General features: G+C 49.1%; 5 protein-coding genes across 5 annotated transcripts; 4 read left to right on the forward strand and 1 right to left on the reverse strand.

Moving 5' to 3' along the window:
* Positions 1-5: 5 nt before the first annotated feature.
* On the forward strand, positions 6-2213 carry BJ212DRAFT_1366983 (type II pantothenate kinase). Its single transcript, XM_041336125.1, has 5 exons — positions 6-336; positions 391-456; positions 509-1457; positions 1506-1852; positions 1904-2213. Exons 1-4 carry the CDS (start codon positions 241-243, stop codon positions 1745-1747), a joined length of 1353 nt encoding a protein of 450 aa, XP_041191052.1. The 5' UTR covers positions 6-240; the 3' UTR covers positions 1748-1852; positions 1904-2213.
* A 206-nt stretch (positions 2214-2419) lies between these two features.
* Positions 2420-5093, forward strand: BJ212DRAFT_414905 (uncharacterized protein). The gene is made up of 5 exons (XM_041343141.1): positions 2420-3009; positions 3099-3677; positions 3733-4269; positions 4316-4845; positions 4901-5093. Exons 1-4 carry the CDS (start codon positions 2618-2620, stop codon positions 4842-4844), a joined length of 2037 nt encoding a protein of 678 aa, XP_041191053.1. The 5' UTR covers positions 2420-2617; the 3' UTR covers position 4845; positions 4901-5093.
* Positions 4901-10813, reverse strand: BJ212DRAFT_1569404 (uncharacterized protein). Its single transcript, XM_041342026.1, has 22 exons — positions 10568-10813; positions 10407-10504; positions 10119-10352; positions 9382-10069; positions 8544-9332; positions 8291-8491; positions 8085-8243; positions 7747-8035; positions 7671-7691; positions 7246-7621; positions 7037-7192; positions 6946-6987; positions 6811-6891; positions 6653-6784; positions 6400-6603; positions 6316-6345; positions 6150-6264; positions 6042-6100; positions 5848-5904; positions 5659-5789; positions 5534-5609; positions 4901-5485 (listed from the first exon to the last, which is right to left on the reverse strand). The coding sequence occupies exons 1-22, from the start codon at positions 10647-10649 to the stop codon at positions 5303-5305; spliced, it is 4203 nt and encodes a 1400-aa protein (XP_041191054.1). The 5' UTR covers positions 10650-10813; the 3' UTR covers positions 4901-5302.
* An 88-nt stretch (positions 10814-10901) lies between these two features.
* On the forward strand, positions 10902-13620 carry BJ212DRAFT_1516697 (Sec1-like protein; the record flags this gene model as incomplete). Its single annotated transcript, XM_041341680.1, has 13 exons — positions 10902-11033; positions 11093-11173; positions 11226-11337; positions 11389-11597; positions 11649-11753; positions 11805-11988; positions 12043-12278; positions 12327-12417; positions 12469-12543; positions 12595-12761; positions 12818-13292; positions 13356-13457; positions 13508-13620. The coding sequence occupies 13 exons, from the start codon at positions 10902-10904 to the stop codon at positions 13618-13620; spliced, it is 2082 nt and encodes a 693-aa protein (XP_041191055.1).
* Positions 13621-14520: 900 nt separating this feature from the next.
* Positions 14521-19639, forward strand: BJ212DRAFT_1301107 (uncharacterized protein; the record flags this gene model as incomplete). The annotated part of the gene is made up of 13 exons (XM_041333082.1): positions 14521-14575; positions 14636-14744; positions 15054-15230; positions 15278-15365; positions 15430-15501; positions 15532-15589; positions 15877-15897; positions 15947-16051; positions 16192-17171; positions 17251-18810; positions 19001-19033; positions 19160-19269; positions 19447-19639. The coding sequence occupies 13 exons, from the start codon at positions 14521-14523 to the stop codon at positions 19637-19639; spliced, it is 3561 nt and encodes a 1186-aa protein (XP_041191056.1).
* Between the last annotated feature and the right edge of the window lie 29 nt (positions 19640-19668).

Below are 19668 nucleotides of genomic sequence, written 5' to 3' on the forward strand. Positions count from 1 at the left end.
CATAAGGAGCAGTTCCATATTCCGGCAAAGGCGGTCCCCGAATGTTTGTAAATATCGGAAGTCTCAAGACAACGGATGGCATGAGTTTTGAATTTGAACGTTTACATGATTCAAATTGCTCAGGGAGTGTTCGTACGATTTCACGGCTGTCGTACCACTTTCCAGTGCTTTTAAGTCACACATGATTTTTGTGATATAGCGCTCGAGTTTATCTTCGGACTAGTGTCATCCAGACTCGCGATGCATGCCCCCCTCCCACCGCCGTCGCTGCCCACGCCCAAGGCTATCCGTGTTAATACTAGAGGAGCAGTGATACTCGCCGAGGAGTCGCCCGAGGTATGCATAGTTATCTGTTGAAGCTATGCATCACCTTGACTCCTCATATGACAGACCCGAGACAGTCGAGGAATATACCTTCCAAACTACATCGAGCCAGTCTCACATATCGCAATAGACGTAAGTGCTAGTCTATCTATCATCCTGGTTACTGATACTAGGGCTATCGCAGATCGGTGGATCACTAGCAAAGGTCGTTTACTTTACTCGCTCTCCGCAGTCTTCTTCATCCCCATCTGTGATAGCTACGCAGGGCGGTAGTTCCAGCGTTAATAGCTTATCGACGTCCAGTGCTAGCTCTCCATCTACGTCCCCACTAAACGTCACTTGTCCTATCCCCTCCAGCTCTTCGCAAACGCGGAACGGCACCCTTACACCCCGTGTCCTCGAATACCATTATAACGGAAATGGACACAGCAATGGCCAGGGCCACTATCCCCCCGACACCCCAGATTCCCTCGACACAGACCTTTTGCACTCTACCATCCTGAAACGTACTACCGAAGTCCGTCACATCCCTGGCGGCTCTATTAATTTCGAGCGATTCGAAACATGTAACATTTCCGCGCTTATCACGTTCATATCGGAGCTCATAACTCGGTCTGCTGCCGCGAATGGGGTCTCTATTGAGGAGATGCGCCGCGGCGTTAAGATCTCAGCCACTGGTGGCGGCGCACACAGGTTTGGCAAGCTGTTCGAGGGTGAACTCGTGGTGGATGTGCAGAGAGAGGACGAGATGGAGTGTTTGATCGAGGGGATGAAGTTTATGGTGACGATCCCAGAGGAGGTGTATTACTTTTCGGATGAACTCATCCAGGAAGTAACGCATCACGTATCGAAGGAGGAGATCGTGTCAGATGGTCCTGCGCCAAGCGCGCCCAGCACGAGTGCAGAGCCTGTTCTGGAGCGGCCATCGCCAGACCCGCCGCGGTATGCCGTGACATTCGAAACCAGCGAACCTTCTGCGCATCTTCCTTGTTTACTTGTCAACATTGGATCTGGCGTGTCTATAATAAAGGTGGATGCTGATGGGTCGTTTGAACGTGTTAGCGGAACAAGCCTTGGTGGCGGGACCTTATGGGGACTTCTCAGCTTGTTGACGCCCGCGCGGACATTTGACGGTATGTCGAAGACTTGAGGGCTTGATCAGTGACTTATTTTTGGCGTAGAAATGCTTGCACTGTCCGAAAAGGGCGATAATGCTAGTGTGGATATGCTCGTTGGTGATATCTATGGATCGGACTACAGCAAGCTTGGACTCAAATCTACGATGATAGCAAGTTCGTTTGGCAAGGTTTTTAGGAGCCGAGGCGAGGCGAAGGAGGAAGGGGAACGTGGGACGTTCCGAGCAGAGGACATTAGCAGAAGCTTGCTTTACGCTGTGTCGAACAACATTGGGCAGATTGCGTGAGTTGGCTAGATATGGAATGTGGATGGGCTGACAGCATGGTCAGGTATATGAATGCAGAAAAGTATGGTCTAGACAGAATCTACTTTGGTGGGTTCTTCATACGTGGTGGGTCAAGTTCCTTATAATCTTGATCATGCAATGTTGATTACGTTTTAGGACATGCAGCGACGGTAGCTACACTGTCATATGCTATACGGTTCTGGAGTAAGGGAACGAAACGAGCGTTATTTTTCCGGCATGAAGGATTCTTGTAAGTCGATGCTGCATTCACATTGAGCACTGCCAAATGAAATTTTCTGCGTAGGGGCTCGATCGGTGCATGGATCAAGAACATCGACGTGGAAGAGACGCCAACGTCATAACTGCTGTCATATTCCTAAATGGGAAGTGACTATTTATACCGCTCATTCCCTTTGCATATACATTGACTGTTATCTCATGTCCATGTACGACGGAAGGATAGTCTCAATCTAATCAATTGGTAATCAGAACGTGCAGGCCCGGGCTAGGGCGGCCGGATGCAGTAGTAGCAATGCGCTACAAGCTGTGTTGGATTAAAAGCTTAGCGCTTAGGGCCCTGCATAGCAGGAAATATAAGGGAGGTACTAGTCTCAGGAAAGTGACAGTGCGAGCGGGGATAGCCACGTGGGCACCCTGTGAATCGCATCCGACCTTTCCTTTAACCGAATTTCAGCTGCAAGTCTGATCTCCTCACCGCAGCACCCACTATACATTTAAATGATTCAGTACATAGTAACAACAGGGAATCATTCATATTTATGTTACTTTCTTGTAATACCCCCTCAGTGACGACAAGTAGCACCCGTGGGAATATTGATCATTATAGCAGAGTAAAAAAAGGTTGCGGATATGGAATATCAGCAGTCCATATACAAGCCTTTGTCATGTCTCTCCCTTGAAAGCTGTCCCCCATCAGCCGCCATGGAATTAACCATGGACAACGTCCTCTTTCCTACTCATCGTTCACAAACCAATAATCATTCCATATCTGCCTCTTCATCTGTCCTTGGCGACGTCGACCCCGACGACCACAGTACAGTTTCAACACCTATAGCTATTCAGGACGATGAAAAGCCCAACAAAAAGGCCCTCGATCCTGAATCAGCCGACAAGGGCACCTCTGCAAAGAAACCTCGTCATCGTCACAGTCCAAACCAGCTCGCAGCACTCAACGAGCTCTATGAGAAAAATGAGCATCCCAGCCTAGACGACAGAACTGACCTAGCTGAGAAGCTTGGAATGTAAGTTCCCCTTTTAGGTACCCCTCATGATTTTATTGATTTGGTCGACGGGCGTCTTTTGCATTTATGTGCATTCAACATACTCTCAGGGAAACCAAGACCGTTAATGCGTGGTTTCAAAACAAGAGAGCTTCCACCAAGAAGCGCAATAAACCAGCACCATCTGCTTCCACTGACGCACCGCCCCAAAAAAGTCCATCATCTACGCTTCCATCAATAGCAAACCTTTTAAACTCCTCATCACCTCCACCAACTACTTCCTCACGTAACATTTCATCCCGCTCCCATCCTTCATCATCACGCAAGAAACAGAAGGATATTCTTCAACTTCATGACCAGCATATCAATGAATCCAATTACAATCATGACAAGTCCTTCGCCCCCGAGTTCTTGTCACAAGATCGCTTTGTGCCTGAGAACCAAACTGTCGATAGCGATCGGCACCATGCCGTCTATGCCGAGAGGGGCCACTTTGTACCCGACCCGGATAGCCGTTTTGTTTCCGAGAATGACGGCGCCAGTGATGGCGTTACGTCTCGAAAGAACAGAGGCGAGCCAACTCGCAATAGAACAACCCCTGAACAAACAGAGGCGCTTCGTCGCGCTTATGCGATAAATGCACATCCATCAAAGGATGACAGAGAAGAACTCGCTGAGCGAATTGGCATGTCAGTGATGTTTCACCAAGACCATCGTATCATCCTACTGATCTTGCATTGATAGGCGCCTCCAAAGCGTGACAAATTGGTTTCAGAACCAGCGCACCCAGGCTAGGAAGCATAAGGAAGACCATCATCCCCTCACATCTTCATCGCCTGCAACTGCAGATGGCTCATCTCACCCATCTTCTGTTAACGATGATGATCATGGGCCTTCATTGACCCATCTGAACTTCCCTCCAAGAGCATCTCATCCATCCCTTGTCCCGGACCGTCACCTGCCTATGCCCTCTCTTCCCTTCCTCAAGTTGTCTCCACCTGAACTTGACGAAGTAAAGGTACCGCGCAGCCGAATGTCTTTGCCACCATCTTCGAATCCTCGGCTCACTTCACCCCGCATGCGAAGAAGCGTCACTCCATATTCAAGGGATCGCGAAGAGATGCCTCGGACTAATGAGGGCATCAAAGGAGAGGACGCACAATCCCGTCCTCGCCGCTCCCGCCCTGAGCCATACCAGCTGGAAGCGCTCAAAAAGCTGTTGCATCGCACATCGACGCCAAGTATCGAGCAAAGGAACGCCCTTGCGCTGGAAGTGGGAATGTACGTCAACTCCATCTTGGCATATCTTTTACTCACCTCCCACCAGGGACATTGGCAAAGTCACAAATTGGTTCCGTAATATTCGCCAAACAGCCCGTAAGCGGGCTAAACGCGCTGGTGTTCCTCTTCCTCGCGCCCCCAGGGGCCGTGGATATCAATATAATTTTTCTCGCGAAACTTCATCAGGCTCGTCTTCCCAAGAGGAAGATGAAGACGATGCAATGGATCTGGATGACGAGGACACCATGGAATTTGATGTCGACGAACGCAGCGAAGAGGACTTCCAGGAGGCAGTAACCCCTGGCATGTCGCCTTCTCCTCCCCCGCAAAAACGCATTCGAGCACATGTCCCACTTCCGATGCCCCGTGGTGTGGGCAACATCGGTGTCGAAAGCATGGGCGTGGGAATCATTGAACCCACTGCCTTTCAAGAGCTTGAGATGGCCGTGGGAATGTCTGCGGGGCCTAGCGAGTATGTTAACGCAGACACGGGTATGCACGCTACAACATTCTCTGGTGTGAAGATCGAAGATGCGTTGCTATTATTGAGCTTTCATCAGCACGTTGTGCATTAGGGTATGTGGTCTATTTAGTATCACAGGAGCAGCTTCTCACGTGTTGTTTCATGTAGAATCGTTCAGAGCTATTTATATCAGTAAAATGATGTGTTTCAATGCCTGCCCACCAAGTGTATCGACTATCATTACCCATTCGCCTGTTTTTGTGATCTTCGCTCCCCATCATCATTGCATACCGCATGGATGCGTCCATATTCATTATTGTTGCTTAATTGCCTATATTTTCTTTTTGTTTCTTGCCATCATTTCCAAAGTGCATCCCACCTCACCTCGTACAATACATGACCTCGATCTTATCTCTCTGTACTAGCACGATTTGTATGCTTTCCTGGTATTTAAACAAATGTGTTGCGGTGCATATAACTATCTAGTCAGTATTTGTATGTTTGTTTGTCGTAGATAATTATTTCGTGTTACACAATGACAACTGTATGTAGAGTTACATCGAGACTGATCTACACTGAATTGCGTCTTGCGCTCCTTCCTTTTCTGCTACCCTTGTTACTATTTGCGCCGTAACCATCGAGGTTTTGAACGGGCAGCTTTCCCTCCTCTTCCCACTTGTCAAGGATCTCGACCGCAGCGAGATACCCCTTCTTCTGGATCTCATCAAACTTGCTGAATTGGAGTGTACCATACTGTACGCGTGTGAGTGGGAGACAGTTAAGATACGAGAGTATTCGTACCTCCTGAACCGGTATCTGCATATACAGGCAGTTCCGTGTGACTTTGGCTGCCTCTAGAGTGTGCACACTCGACACGCTTCGAACACATAAGAACATAAACTGATCGTACGGCGTGGAGAACTCACTAGGCCAGTCGACTTTGGATCTCGGTAATCGCAGGTACGGTTCGAGCGCTCGAGAAGGGGTTCCATCGGTTGAACATGAGCCACCACCCAGAAACAGAATCACCAAAGTTTCGAGGGGAATTGTCGTCAACCTTGATAATGGAGTGTAAGACACAGAGGTAGAGGTGACGATTTTCAATAAAAACCTACAGAACCAACATCCGCAGCAAGCACAACACTCGCGCCCATCGAGAACATTGTTGACACCTAATGTTATATTTTAGGGGCCATTCAGAATTAGCAGTGATCAACTACTCACGGGTAGGTTATCAACTGCGGAAGACAATCTCATAAGCAATGGAATACGGGGTTGAACGAAGGAACGCACTATATCCACCGTCGACAAGCATGCTGCCGTTATCACATAATGGAGGCAGTAATCCAACCAGAGTCATGGAAGCACCTGTATCACCCGTGAGTTCGTATCAACGAAATCTGTTCGACGACCTCACGGATGAACCTCCAGGCATAACCACTTTCATGGATCTCCATGCGGGATGTGTTGATGTTCGTAGTATTACAGAAGTACGGTAACCACATGTCTTCTATGTGAAGATCATAGAAAGCCTGATAAATGTGTTAAAATTGTAGGTCCAGGCTAACTTCCCGACGACTTACCTTGTATATAGTTCTGTTAAATTCATGTCCCTAAGGCGAGACGTGAATGTGTAGGGCGATACGAAGTGTGATCAGATGACTTACTGTGGTATAAGCAACGAGGGGATATGTAACATCTGAGAGTATCCTCCAAATATTTCCCATTCTTCCGCTGAACTGCTTAGCACGACTGGTGCTCATTATAAGGTCGCACTCGCGTGCGTAAAGACCACCTATAAGTGCACCGATACTAGTGCCTGCGATGTAATCGATAGGAATACCACGCTCCTCGAGCGCACGTAAGACACCCTGTTATCTTATCAGTAAATGATGACAACTACACGGAGATACCACTGACGAGATGCGAAATGCCACGAGCCCCACCACCACCGAGGACAACTCCGACAGATTTTGCGCAGAGTCTCCTAGCCAGACGAGAGAAATCATTGATCATGGGATGTGGTTGCGGTCTCGCGTGCCTGGGTCTCCCCTGTACTTCTGAATGCCACTCTGCACTCTATCCTTGAGGTTCTTGAATGCAATGACAACATCGGGATCTTGTATCTGAGTGGTTTTCACGGTTGGAACTGCAAGACCCTATTGTCCACGTTTAAATCAACAATCCAGGAGTAAAAGTCTATGTGTACACACCGGAAGTTCGACGTGAATATGTTGGTGTGCCCAAGGTCGATTCTGTATCTTTATGAGATCAGCCATTCATAAAGTAGCTCTCATAACACACTTTCAGCCATTCGCGTGTCGACCCAGGGGCTACAGAACGTTCGGGATGGAGTAGCACAAGCTCTTTCCTTGCTGTGGTTTTCATCGAAAGGAGCAACCTTTCGTATTCTCCAATGCTCGGATCGTCACCCATCCCAACTACCATTACAAAGTCCGCCTACCAGAAAGGGTTACAGCGTTCTAAAGCCTGGTGAACCATCAATGACTTACCTGTCGGATACAGGTCTGCGTCCAGGGGCTGTTGACAGGCGAATCAGCGACATAAAGCACTGTTCGATATCTTTGCTCTTGGTCTGCAAGCCAAGCTGCAGCCTTGAGTGTGCCCATACGAGAGAATGCGTGACGGCCAAGATGACTTGACACAGAGGCTTGATTCAAATACGATGTCTTCGCGCCCATCTCTTCCAATGCAGTCTTCAATTTCCGGGCAAAGGCGTCTATAGGGACATTTCGCGAAACCGGGAGAATGGCCACAGTCTTGAGGTTAGTATTGTTCCGTCCTAGTTCAAACGCAGTGTTGCGTGTCTGGACATCGCTCGACGCATCCATCTCGTCACGTACACGAGAGGCAATCGTCCGTAGCAACCTAGACATACTTAAGGATGAGCCTTATACAGATCAGAGGTGGCGCTTACTGTGCAGTTGTCTGAGGATTTCTGAGCATAGCATGAACATAAAGCCCAAGAGCATGGCGTGTGTTTGAGTACTTACCTTGAGGAAATGGCATTAAACAGCGTCTGGGGCATTCTAATCAGCTCGGAGTCACGGATTGCATGCATCGTAGTCCTGCGTGTTGAACTGGTGATGACGTCTAATTCTCCAACAGTATCGCCTTGTCCGTATTCGCCGGTAATTATGACTTTACCACCTTCTCCCTCGGTAATTGCTCGTAGTCGTCCATTGATGACAATGTAGAAACTATCGCTAACGTCTTCAGGGCGCCAAAGAACTTGGCCTGCGTTGACGTGCATCCAGTCAAGAGAGGCGTCAATTTGCAGGACTACCACATCGTTAGCATGTTACAAGGGATGATTGAAGGTAGTGCTAACCTAGAGGCGACAGCAGTGAAATGAGACGTTTTGCTAATGTAAGCTGCACGATAGGTCGTTTCTCCACCAGACGTTCAAGAGAGTGAGCGGGTAGAAACCCCACGTATGTATCCGTCTTCGCTCGGATGTCAACATATGAAGGTGTTCCGCAGAGAGACGCTTCAAATAACATCAGGATATGCGAGAGCTGTCTGATATAAGCATACCGAGATAGCCCGCAATTCCTCCTGGTTTCACGGTAAACAGCCTGCGACTCTGGGCCTTCTCAGGCTCTTGCTTCTGGTTAGATGTGTAGAGAGGGTCTGAGTCTGAGCTTGTCGATCTCGTCCCATGGGGCGTGTTGTTTGGTCGAGACTCGTCAGCACGTAGGAGAATATCCAAGAAGCCTTCGACAACATAGTAAAGACCTAGTTTGTGTGCGGTCAATTATCGTCTATACTTGACTGATGAGACTTCTACCAGTATTCCGTTCTCCGGCCTTCACAAGCGTCGAGCCAGCAGAGAAGAAGAGGATCTCAACTTCGTTGTCCAAACCGCTCATGTAACCGGTCGTAGTAGATGATGTTCCTGTTATACTCGAAGCGCCATCGTCCGCAGTTTCTAAGAGCGACAGGGAGCCAAAGGGGGACGGAAACACGCCGTTCGCAGAGCGCACATGATCAAAAGGGAGGAAAGCTGGTGAATCCTCAATAGACTCGTTCCCGCTCATGGGTGGCTGGAGTAGACCAATGGACTTCGCGATGCATGACATGACTTCCTCGCGCAGATCGAACTCTTCACTATTCAGACGGGTCTGTAACGGGTCGCTTTTCTGCAGCCGAGGGGTTTCCAAGATGCTAAACGAACGCGCGAGTTTATACCCGTCACTGCCTTGCCCAGTTGAGGTATGCAAGTCACCAGCCTGTACCTGATTGCGAGGCGTACGAACTGGGATCCCACGCATAGCAAGCGGACTATCTGTCAAGCTTTCTCGTGATATAACTGAAGATGTATAGCCACTGTTAGCAGAGGCCAGACCAAGAGATGGGGCGAGAGTGAGGTACTCGCTTTCAGAGTCAGACCCCTGAATTGCGACATCGTCAAAACGTTGACGCAGGTATTGCAGGCCACCACCCTCATAGAATGATGCCGGAAGAGGGTGACATGCAATTTCATTGATTGCCTTCTCAGTTCGAAGGACCTCTGTCGTGAGCCCCAAATATCTGTGTGCCGCATTGAACGTAACACGCGAAAAGCGCGTCAGAATCACTGGAAATATAATGAGCAGAGTAAGAACTCGATCTCGCAGAAATTATACCTTGTACGATATGACTGGTTGCCTTAGGAAACTTCTTGGCAACTCTGCGAAATGCTTCTGCAGGGATAAAGGCCAATGTGCTGTCCTCTTTTGCCCTGGCGACGATACCATGGTGGAGTTGAGTTGGGTTAGAGTCTGATCGCGAGCGGGAAGCACGTCGTGGCGGCGATTTAAACCTATCTCCGATGTGATACGGGGACGTCAGACCAACGGGAATGGGAGAAGTTGCGTCTGCGGGATGAGCGGTGGAATTAGACGACGAGACGGATGCGGCACGAGAAGGCCGAGATGCCACAGATGCGTAATCCAGGCTAAAGCGAGACACGTCCGAATTCGCGCGGCCAGTACGTGATTGAGGTGGTCCTCCTACTCCACTTGCAGAATTTCCTCCAAGAGCATCGGAGTGACCATCTTCTTGCCAGCTTATCTTTATGTGCTCAGTGAACAAGCTGAGAATGCTGAATAAACTAGACAAGGTTCCACCACTCCCAACTTCATTGATAAGCTGGTATCCGTTCATATCCTCCTCGTCCCATGACCCATTTTGACAATTATTCTGGCCTGTTTGAGCGTATACCTGGACCATGCCATCGACGACGCAATAGAAGCTCCTGTCTTCGTCTAAAGAGATACTATCCCCGGCAATTAAGCGTCTCGTTGCAAGATGCCTTGCCAATTCATGGAACACCTGTTGAAAGATGATGGATTGATCAACGCAGACCATACAGATTACTTACCGGCTTCTCAAGAAATCCAAAGACACGGACAGCTTGCAGAAAATCGTCCAAGTAGTTGTGAAATGCTGGGGGAGGCTCTGTTGTATTCACATCTGGGTGAAGTGCATTCACATCGGGCTTCACCAACGGTGGCTCCTTCAGTGAGGAGTACGTGTTAAGGTATCGAAGACGTATCCAATAATTCAAGGCAACTGCTGAAGCGAAAAATATGATGGCGAATGACCAAAAATTTAGCTAAGTGAGGGTGAGCTATTCATATTTCAAGCAGCAATTTTGGAAATCACTGACTGTTAACGTCATGGAATAGGACAGAGCAAAGTAGATGAGACGGGGGATAGTGATGGTGGAAAAAGCTATCAGAGCTTTTGCCCGTGATAGGAACCATACTGCCGGAATACCGTACCGTGAGCTTCATCTGATACGTTAACAAGAGAATGCCATTGGCCTACATATCACCCAGAAAAAGGCAGAGAGGAGGGAGAGGAGAGGATGCCTTCCGTCATACTCGGGTGAATTGGAGGCATGCTCCATGATGGACGATGTTCGTACTACGTGCACGCCAGCTTTGAGAGTGTTTACGATTCAGCTTGTTAGTCAATACGTTCAGGGATCGGCAGCCTTATCAGCCCTTACGCAGGCTAGGGAAGATGAACGTTTGATACGACGTAACGGTATGTAGGCTGAACTTGCCAAATTGGCCAAAGAAGGATTTGCCAAAGAAGAGGAAACTGCGGGCCGAAGAATTTAGCATGGGTGGCTGTGTTATTGCACGTTCTCCATAACATGGCAGCCGCGTCCGCATCAGCCTCTGACGCGCAGACTTCTTATGAGACCGAGCGAGACAACGAGCCCAGGTTGGGCGTAGAATTGCTCAAGGATACGGCAAGAAAGGCCTTGATCGACACTCTAAATGCGGTGCGCCCTTTGGTTCCCATACATCTGTCTCAAGCGAACTGAAGGTTCATTCTGTGCAGGTAAATGGCGCGAAGACACTTGTGCTTGACCCTACTCTTGCGGGGCCTTTGGGACTGGTCACAGAAGTCGCACTTCTGAAGGTACTTCTTTGCACTATCACGGTGTTGATTGTGTTATTCACATCATTATTAGCATCATGGTGTAGACAAGATGTTCTGGCTTGAGCCAGGCCCATTGACCTCGACGACAACAAACGTCGTGTACCTTTGTCGCCCGCTAATCAAGTACGTCAAGATCATCGCAGGTCTGAATTTCCCTTTTGTGTACAGTCGTGCAGTGGACTCAGTGCATGCAGATCAGGTCAAAGCCCACATTCGAGAGTCGCAAAAGCACAGATATACACTCTTCCTTGTACCCCGCATCTCTACTCTAGTATCAAGGATACTTGAGGAAGAGGGCATTCTTGGCGATATTACCATATCTTCCTACAACTTGCAGTTCATTCCGATTGCGGACGATGTCATTTCGCTCGAAAACGATACCGCGTTCAAGGAGTTATGGGTGGTATGCTCATCATCCACATATTAACGGTGTAGTATAGCTCAGTCCATTCAGGATGGCGACGAAACCGTGATCTATAACTCTGCGTTAGCACTCAACTCGTTGCAGAAGGTGTACGGTCGCTTCCCTCGCATATTAGGAAAGGGAGATTATGCTTCGGTATGCGTTTCCACACTCCTCCATAGCTCCAGATAAAGCCATTCTGTACAGCGGTTGGCAACCCTTCTTACGAAATCGCTACCTGATCAACCTTCTCCCTTGTCAGACCCCTCCATACCTTCTGCACCGTTTGACTCGCTCATTATTATGGACCGCACCGTTGATATGATCACACCGCTTCTGACCCAGCTGACGTATGAAGGCCTTATCGACGAGTTTATTGGTCTCAAGAACTGTAAGCAGCTATCCACGAGATGCGAGAACGTGACCGGTATTGACATATTCGTAGCTCATGTTGAACTACCAGTTAGCCTCCTCACCCTCCCCGCTGCACCTAACCCTTCGAATCCCAACGCCACCCCATCAGGATCTGCGTCTATCACTCCACTTATCAATGAAAAAACGAAGAAGCACCACCTCTCAACTGCCACTGATCCGCTATTGACTGAGCTGCGCGACTTGAATTTTTCATCGGTAGGGAAAAGACTCAGCAGAGTGGCACACCGATTAGATGAAGACTACAAAGTGTGCACTCTCACTTATTGCCTTGACACAGTTATTGACAAACAAAAGGCTCGATTACAAGCGAAGACTGTTGCGCAGATTCGCGACTTTGTTGGCAAACTTGGTGGTCTTCAAGGTGAACATCAGGCGCTGAGACTTCGTAAGGGCAACTTTTTCTGTTTTCTAGGAATGTTCTCATTTCCCTGCAAAGATACTGGCCTGTCGGAGATGCTCTCTCTGAAGACACGCGCGGAATTATTTAACAAATCGCTTGAAGTGCAGCAGAGTAAGCACATTTGCTCATGAAATTCCTCTTGGATTTGATATCCAAAAATAGATCTTCTGGCATCGTATGAGGTCTCGGCTCAGATTAATGCAATTGAAGATATGATTGCACAAGGTGCAAGCATGCAGACTATCGTGCGACTGTTGTGCCTTGCCAGCATTACTAGTGGTGGAATCAAGGCCAAATCCTTGGACGGTGTAAAACGCGAGCTTCTCCAAGTAATCTCACTCGGTTTTGCCCGCGCTTATTGTGAAGCTCACAATCTATCTTGCAGGCTTACGGATATAATTACCTCCCCCTGCTTCTCTCGTTAGCCGCGCCCCCTCTAGCTATTCTGCTGCCCAATCCCCTCCCAATTTCCGCTGCTCCTGCTGTTGCAGGAAACAAGTACCCCTTCGTAACCTTGCGCAAATCACTCCGACTTCTTATTGACGATAACCCTGAAGCACTGGAGGAGGTTGAAAATGATATCAGTTATACCTACTCTGGATACGCGCCTATCAGTATCCGGCTAGTACAATGTGTTGCCCAGAAGAGTGGAGTCATCAGTAATCCTGCAGAGAAGAGTAGTGCAGACGACGGGGATGGCAAGGGCAAAGGGTCTAGCGCCAGAAAACTCCATGCGCATCCGATTGTGGGCTGGAAAGGCTTTGAGGACGTGTTAGGTACGATTCCGGGAAAGACATTTGACATTGTGCAGAAGGTGCCTGCATCTGCCAACTCCACAGCTTCTTCCGTTGCTTCCTTGAGTAAGTCTGCGGGTCGGTACCATTCGCAGGCACTCTACTTTGCTTACATAGATACCCAAATAGTGCGCCCGCGCGAGCAAACGACCACAACTGCCGTATTTTTCCTGGGTGGATGTACGTATACTGAGATTGCTGCCCTTCGTTGGGTGAGCCGACAAAACAAAGGTGCCTTTTCATTGCACTCTAGTGTAGAGATGATATTAACTTTTCGGCAGGTCGTAAATTCCTCATCGTGACGACGGGGATTGTGAGTGGGAATAGCTTGGTCGATAGTATTGCAAGCACTGGGAAGAACCTTTCTACGACCAAGGACGTGAACACCTATTAAGGTGCGATGGAGCAGACACTGGTAAGGTATATGTATACCATGGTTGTAGTCATTGATCTAGTGCTAAAAAGATCTACATGTTTTCCACCGTCTGCCACGCATGTCGTACATATTGCTGATCCATACAGGAAGAATTGAGTCTAAAAAAAGGGATCCTTAGGGTTGTTGCCTTAGGGACGAAGAAATGTAGAATTGATAGGGAGCTTGCTTAGAAGCATGGATACGAGTGTTTCATATCCCCACCGACCTGGATCAACACCGACGCGACGCGTTTGTTTGCCTGGCTTTGATTTCTGGACCCCTGGTACTTGTTGGAGTCGATACGAAAGCCACTTGGTCTTCTCCACTGAGCAGCCGCATTGCGATCACATCGTAGTCTGATTAACGAGATTCCGACTCAACTCTAACTGTTGGCAAAAAAACGTGTGCATTTACCCATGGGGGTGGTAACTGGAAAATGACAGTTGACAAGTGCACTGGTCGCCTAAAGAGCTGGATGGTGAAGTGCACCTGCAGGGTTGCTGTGGCGAACAAGGTTCTTCCTAGATACTTTTTTTGTTCAGTGTATTACGTTAACTGCAGTGACTGGGGTCCATCTGGCGCGAGCCCTCCCCGGGTCAATAACTTACGAAGAAAAAGGTCCGCCAAACTCGAACCAATATGAACCTTTCCTCTCTTCAACAGACCACACCCACACCCCCTTTTCACATACCTTCCAACTTTTGCTGATCTCAACGGTAACCCGACCCGATTATTGTCCTCTACTAACAATATTGATGACGTTTTCTAGTTAGCTTACGGGTTGAACCGTGCACTGCCCCTTTTATCAGCGTCCTCAACGAGTTCGCATCAACCGCGTTTTCTCGCTTACACCCGAATTACTTGTTCTTACCTTGAACTATGGCCCCCCGGACAGAATCGAAGACCGCGTCTGAGAAACCCGCGAAAAAGACTAGTACGTCCCCGTCGCCATCAAATACGTAGTCGATCGCTTATTTGTTTATTTTCCCTATAGAGTCGTCTGGCTTAGGTGGAAGGAAGAAACTCAGCGCGTTCAACAAATTCATGCAAACTGAGATGGCCCGATTGAAGGAGGAGGAACCTGACATGTCCCACCAAGACAGGTAAACTAATTTTCCCCCTTTACGTCTGTCCGCTAATCCACCAATCTGTAGGTTCAAATTAGCAACGTCTAACTGGAAGAAAGCAAAAGAAAATCCCAGGGCTACTGCCTAATTCCTATATCACCTCATCGCTACGATCGATTACTGCTTTGCGCTTTCCTCGTTCCTTCGCCTCCTGTTTACTTGTTGCCGCTCGCTTCCGTCGTGCTATATCTTCACATCTGACTGTTAAGCTGCGCATCCCTTGCCGAGTATTATTCATATCGCCTGTCATTCTTTCTGTAGCCCTCCTGTGATTTTTCTGTTCAGGGTTTTCGCTGTCATTGTGCTTAGTGTTGCTACTAATTTCACCGTATTCACGCTGCTAGTTGATTTTGCATCGCAATTATTTTGTTGCTCTCCTGCGTCGGGTGCTTATATCTTCACCGCACTGATTATGTTGCCAAGTGGCAAGGGGCAACAACGTTGGAGGGGTGCGATTGCCGGGTCAGCTTGAGCCATGAAATACGCGATGAGATCATGACATGACATAGGTTCTGCCAATCAGTAGGAAGACTTGACGCCTGGGTCTTTGTCAAACAGCCTCGCTGGAACAGACCGATACATTCATATGGACTTGTGGTAAGTTCGTATTGCCTGAAAGCGAACACCCTCTAAAATAAGTAAGACCCCATATTTGAAATAGGCTGTCTCAGAGATTCTGCTGGAAATTTCGCCCTACTATCAATCGAATCAGCTGGAGCCTCTGAACGCTCAGGTGAGTTCGATATTATCGGAAATGGATAAGTCGTGGGGGGCGAGCGTTGTCGTCGTGCGCGATGTTGATCGTGGAAATGACGTACTTTGTATGGCAAGGCATGGATCGTTATAGCCCCTAAGAGGTGTTCCGATGAACTCCGTACCATGCCATCGTAGGCGCCCGTCATAACGAGTTAAGTCTGTTGTGGTCCTGTAACACTGTATTCCGCTTTTCTCCCTCTCTCCCTCTCTTCTGTCTCTCTTATCTTTCTCTCTGTCTGCTCTGTCCGGCTATATCTCTTTATCACCTGCAATTGTATCGACCTTACTTATGGAGCAAGGATCCTGCGTCGATAATGAGATGCGTTGTTTTGCTTCGATCCTTTTGAACTAGCGTTGAATTCAAACGATGAAGGTCCGTTCCCTTCTTCCTCGTGTTAGTTTCCTACATCAATCGCTGTCAGCACAGCAGACACCCTATCTAATACTCACACCATCCGAAATCGACCCATGGAAGCAAGCGGACAGCACGACCCTAGGACATAGTGGCATGCTGGGCAAGGGCAAAGGTCCCTCACTACCGATGCCCATCCCAGCAGCAGCTTCCGGTCGCGATTCCCCTGTAACATCTGCAGGATTACCGCCTACCGTCGAGTCACCTCCTGAGGTACTCCATCATCTTCTCGGCTACCACTCGTTTCCATTACAGGGGAACATAATACGATATCGGTATCACCAGATAAGATTAGCTCAGAAGACCACGATATACAACTCGCCGCATCATCGAGTAATGATGATTGTGTATTTATGAATGCCTCATTGCCCGACAAGGGGAAAGCAAAGGACCTAGCTTACACGTTGCCTCCTCTCTTATTCTCCACAAGCGACCTGCAATATCACACCATCGACTGGCCGTCCCCTAATCCCGACTCGCCCACCCCAACTGCGGGACCTTCCTCTTACGGTTCAACCCACACTTCGCCTCCCTGCGCGTCCTCTAGTCTGTCTCACTTAGCCTCCCAGGCCCCCGAGAATAGTGCACAACAGCCTCCGGGATTGACAAGAGTACCCTCCCGGAGGCGATCATTATCCAACTTGTCAATCCATTCCACACGTTCCTTAGCTGCTCGATCCATGTCAAGGATTAAAGTTAAACTGGGCTCATCGTCCAAGGGCCCAGGCAACCTTGCCCGTAGATTATTGTTCAGGAATAAGGCTAGTGCAGCCGCGACATCAATAGATCTCAGCCCTGCCGGCTCTGTGTCGGATCCTTTCTTAGGGGACCTTACAACAGCAGGGCAAGGTAATCCAACATGGAAAAACCCTGATTTCCAGCCTTGTCCGAACCTCGAGTTCCCATCAAACGTACGAACGCATATTCAACAGAGCGCCGATGGTCCTGAAAGCTTCAATAGCATCACAGGCAAAGGCCGCTCATATTCCTCTCCACTTCCTCAGTCTGTCTTTGACATCATTCCTCGTGGCAATAGCGATGTCTTTGCCCCCGTGCCTTTAGCCCTGCAAAATCTCTTCGATGAAGCTTTGCCCAGAGAACTGAAGCTGCAGGTCTTTTCAGCCTTAATTTCCCTGCACGAAGATGAATTTCAGCTGTGGAAGTCGTCGGGACGATGGACTGCCTCGAAGGCATCCTCATCTAAGTACCGTTGGGTTGGAGAGATCGTGGGATGCGTGAGCTGGTGAAGTTGAGCAGGGTAAGCCTGATGCTCACGGTGTTGCAGTATCTACAATGACACATGTTATGTGCTAGGTGTCAAAGGCGTGGCGCTCACTGGTCTTTGATGGTCAGCTGTGGATGGATGTCGACCTCAAGGCATTCCCAAACCTTCCGGCGCCCTTCCTTTTGCGTCTTGCAGACAGGCTTGGGCCATTCGTCAAGAACATGGATCTTACCGGACACACAAAGCTTGATCACAGCACTCTGGGACAAGTCACGACCAGCCTCTGTGTACGCTCCGCGCCAACCATCGACTTCGCATATACACAACTCTCGGACTTGAACCTGACAGGTTGCAATGCGCTGACTACACAAGCATTACACAACCTCGTCATCCATTCTCCGTTTTTGCGCAGCCTTTGTGTTAAAGGGTTAAAGGCCGTTGACAACACGACGTTCGACGTTCTCGCGCTCTGCCCCCACCTGACATCCCTGAACATGAGTCGGTGTTCCAATATTAATGGAGATGGGCTCCACAGATATGCAAATGCCGTGCTAGGGCGCCACGGCCAGCTGGCGCTGAAAGAGCTCAGGTTATGCGGATTGGAGGGTATTTATGATGAGGTCCTGGGAGTTTTAGGCAGAGCGGCACCTTCGTTGGAAGTCCTCGATCTGAGCTATTCTCGTTCTCTGCACAACTCAGCGTTGGAGGCTTTTGTGGCGTGCACAGAAGAAGAGAAGTCAACGGAGAGCGTGGTGCTGACTGCGCGTGAGGCAGGGCGAGAAGCGCGTGATAGTGGGCGCTACCGGAGACGAATCACGAAACTCAGACATCTGTCGCTCTCGAACTGCAAGCTGCTTACAGATATCGCATGCTCCAACCTAGCGCATGCAGTGCCGCGCCTAGAGCTGTTGGAACTGGCGGGCATTGGGACGTCGATGAAGGATGAGGGGCTTGTGAGGCTTTTGGAAACTACGCCACTTCTCCGAAAGCTGGATCTTGAGGATGACCCGGATATTACCGACACTGTCCTAAGTGCACTGACCCCCAGTCCTCCAGGGGACTCCGGATCAGGGTCAACACAGCCCCCGCAGACAGGGCAGGCACTAGAGCACTTGGTTGTATCGTTTGCTGTCAGCATCAGCAACGAGGTCTTCCTTTCTCTCATCTGCAATTGCCCTCGCCTTATGGTATTGGAGGCAGATAGTACGTCCATATCCGGGGCTGTCCTCAAAGAGTTCGTGCGACGTGCGCACGAACGGAATGCGTCCGATGCGACCTTGGTTGCTATCGACTGCCGTGCTGTGGGTGAGGGCTCCATCAAGGACGTTGCTGCGATGACCCGCCCTCGCAAAGGCTGGTGTGCCTGGGATGCGCGGAAGCTCGCGTATTTGGACGGTCGGGACAAGGAAGAACTGAAAGTAGGGCAGGATGAGTGCGACGAGAAGCGCATTGTGTTGAAGTCGTTTTATAATTGGCAAACTGTGGATGCTGTTCAAGCTGCGCGGGGACGGTATCGGCGAAATTCTCGGCGTGCGGGTAACGAATCGTCAGATAACCTTGAGGACATTGTTCAAACTTCGGGTCGCATGCGGTGGTGGTCTCCAAGTAGTGGGAGGCGTTTAGCTGGTACTGACACTCCAGATAGGGCAGTTAGCGAGCGAGAGGGATGTGTCATGATGTAGGATCCTCATACTTGTACGCTTTAATTTTTTTTTTGATGTGTTTTACGAAGCTGATTGTGCACTTTATCCACACAACGAGCGTTCTTCGATGTATTACTGATATTTCCCTGTTGTTCACGAGTAGGTTAACTGTATTATTCCAGACCATGATGTGTAGAATGAGAGAAGGACCCGAGAGATAGTGGTCCCTGTACGTGACTGGTGTTAATTTGACGATTTCTTCTCCTTCCGCCTTGCTTTCTTTGCTGCTTTTCGTTGCTGCGCTTCGTCGGCTGCTGATATAGGAGTACTTTGTCCTGACTGATCTGGTGTATAGGCATCCGAGACACTATTTGCTATGGGTAAGACGGATACGGGCAACTTCTTTTTCGGCTTCCTTAGTTTCTCGGACTTTGAAGAATCATCATCTCCGTATCCTGTGAATGGGTGAGTTTTTGCGGGACTATAAAAGAGATCAGGGTCAAGACTTACCTGAGGCTGCGAAAGGATCTATCCGCGGTCGTTTCCGTCTGCCACCTACTTGTTCTTCAGTTTCTGGGACTTCTCTTTCAACCATTCGTGATTTCCCCTTGTCCTGTGGTAGCAGCGCTTCTTCTTCCATAGCGTTTTCGTCGCCCGACATCTCAGCCTCATCGAATACTTCAAGGTCCTCTTCTTCTTCACTACCCATTTCCTCCAGGTTCTTCTCGTACTCTGCACGCTCCGCCATTTTGCTGGTGATTTTAACAGGAACACGTTCACTGCTAGTAGAAGCAGGCTCATGTGCCGTATTGTTTGGTTCTCCAACTTTTACTAGTTTTGCTTGGGCGATGGCGTGTTTAATAA

The sequence above is a fragment of the Suillus subaureus genome (assembly GCF_016647635.1).
Source record: "Suillus subaureus strain MN1 chromosome Unknown BJ212scaffold_24, whole genome shotgun sequence".
Lineage (NCBI taxonomy): Eukaryota > Fungi > Basidiomycota > Agaricomycetes > Boletales > Suillaceae > Suillus > Suillus subaureus.

Coding starts and splice junctions, on each gene's coding strand:
- BJ212DRAFT_1366983 (XM_041336125.1), top strand. CDS start 241: ATGCATGCCCCCCTCCCACCGCCGTCGCTGCCCACGCCCAAGGCTATC. Junction 457..508: donor TCTCACATATCGCAATAGAC/GTAAGTGCTAGT, acceptor GGGCTATCGCAG/ATCGGTGGATCACTAGCAAA. Junction 1,458..1,505: donor GCCCGCGCGGACATTTGACG/GTATGTCGAAGA, acceptor TTTTTGGCGTAG/AAATGCTTGCACTGTCCGAA.
- BJ212DRAFT_1569404 (XM_041342026.1), bottom strand. CDS start 10,649: ATGGAGCATGCCTCCAATTCACCCGAGTATGACGGAAGGCATCCTCTC. Junction 10,505..10,567: donor TGCCTTTTTCTGGGTGATAT/GTAGGCCAATGG, acceptor GTATTCCGGCAG/TATGGTTCCTATCACGGGCA. Junction 8,244..8,290: donor AGGAATTGCGGGCTATCTCG/GTATGCTTATAT, acceptor TGTTATTTGAAG/CGTCTCTCTGCGGAACACCT.
- BJ212DRAFT_414905 (XM_041343141.1), top strand. CDS start 2,618: ATGGAATATCAGCAGTCCATATACAAGCCTTTGTCATGTCTCTCCCTT. Junction 3,010..3,098: donor CTAGCTGAGAAGCTTGGAAT/GTAAGTTCCCCT, acceptor ACATACTCTCAG/GGAAACCAAGACCGTTAATG. Junction 3,678..3,732: donor CTCGCTGAGCGAATTGGCAT/GTCAGTGATGTT, acceptor TTGCATTGATAG/GCGCCTCCAAAGCGTGACAA.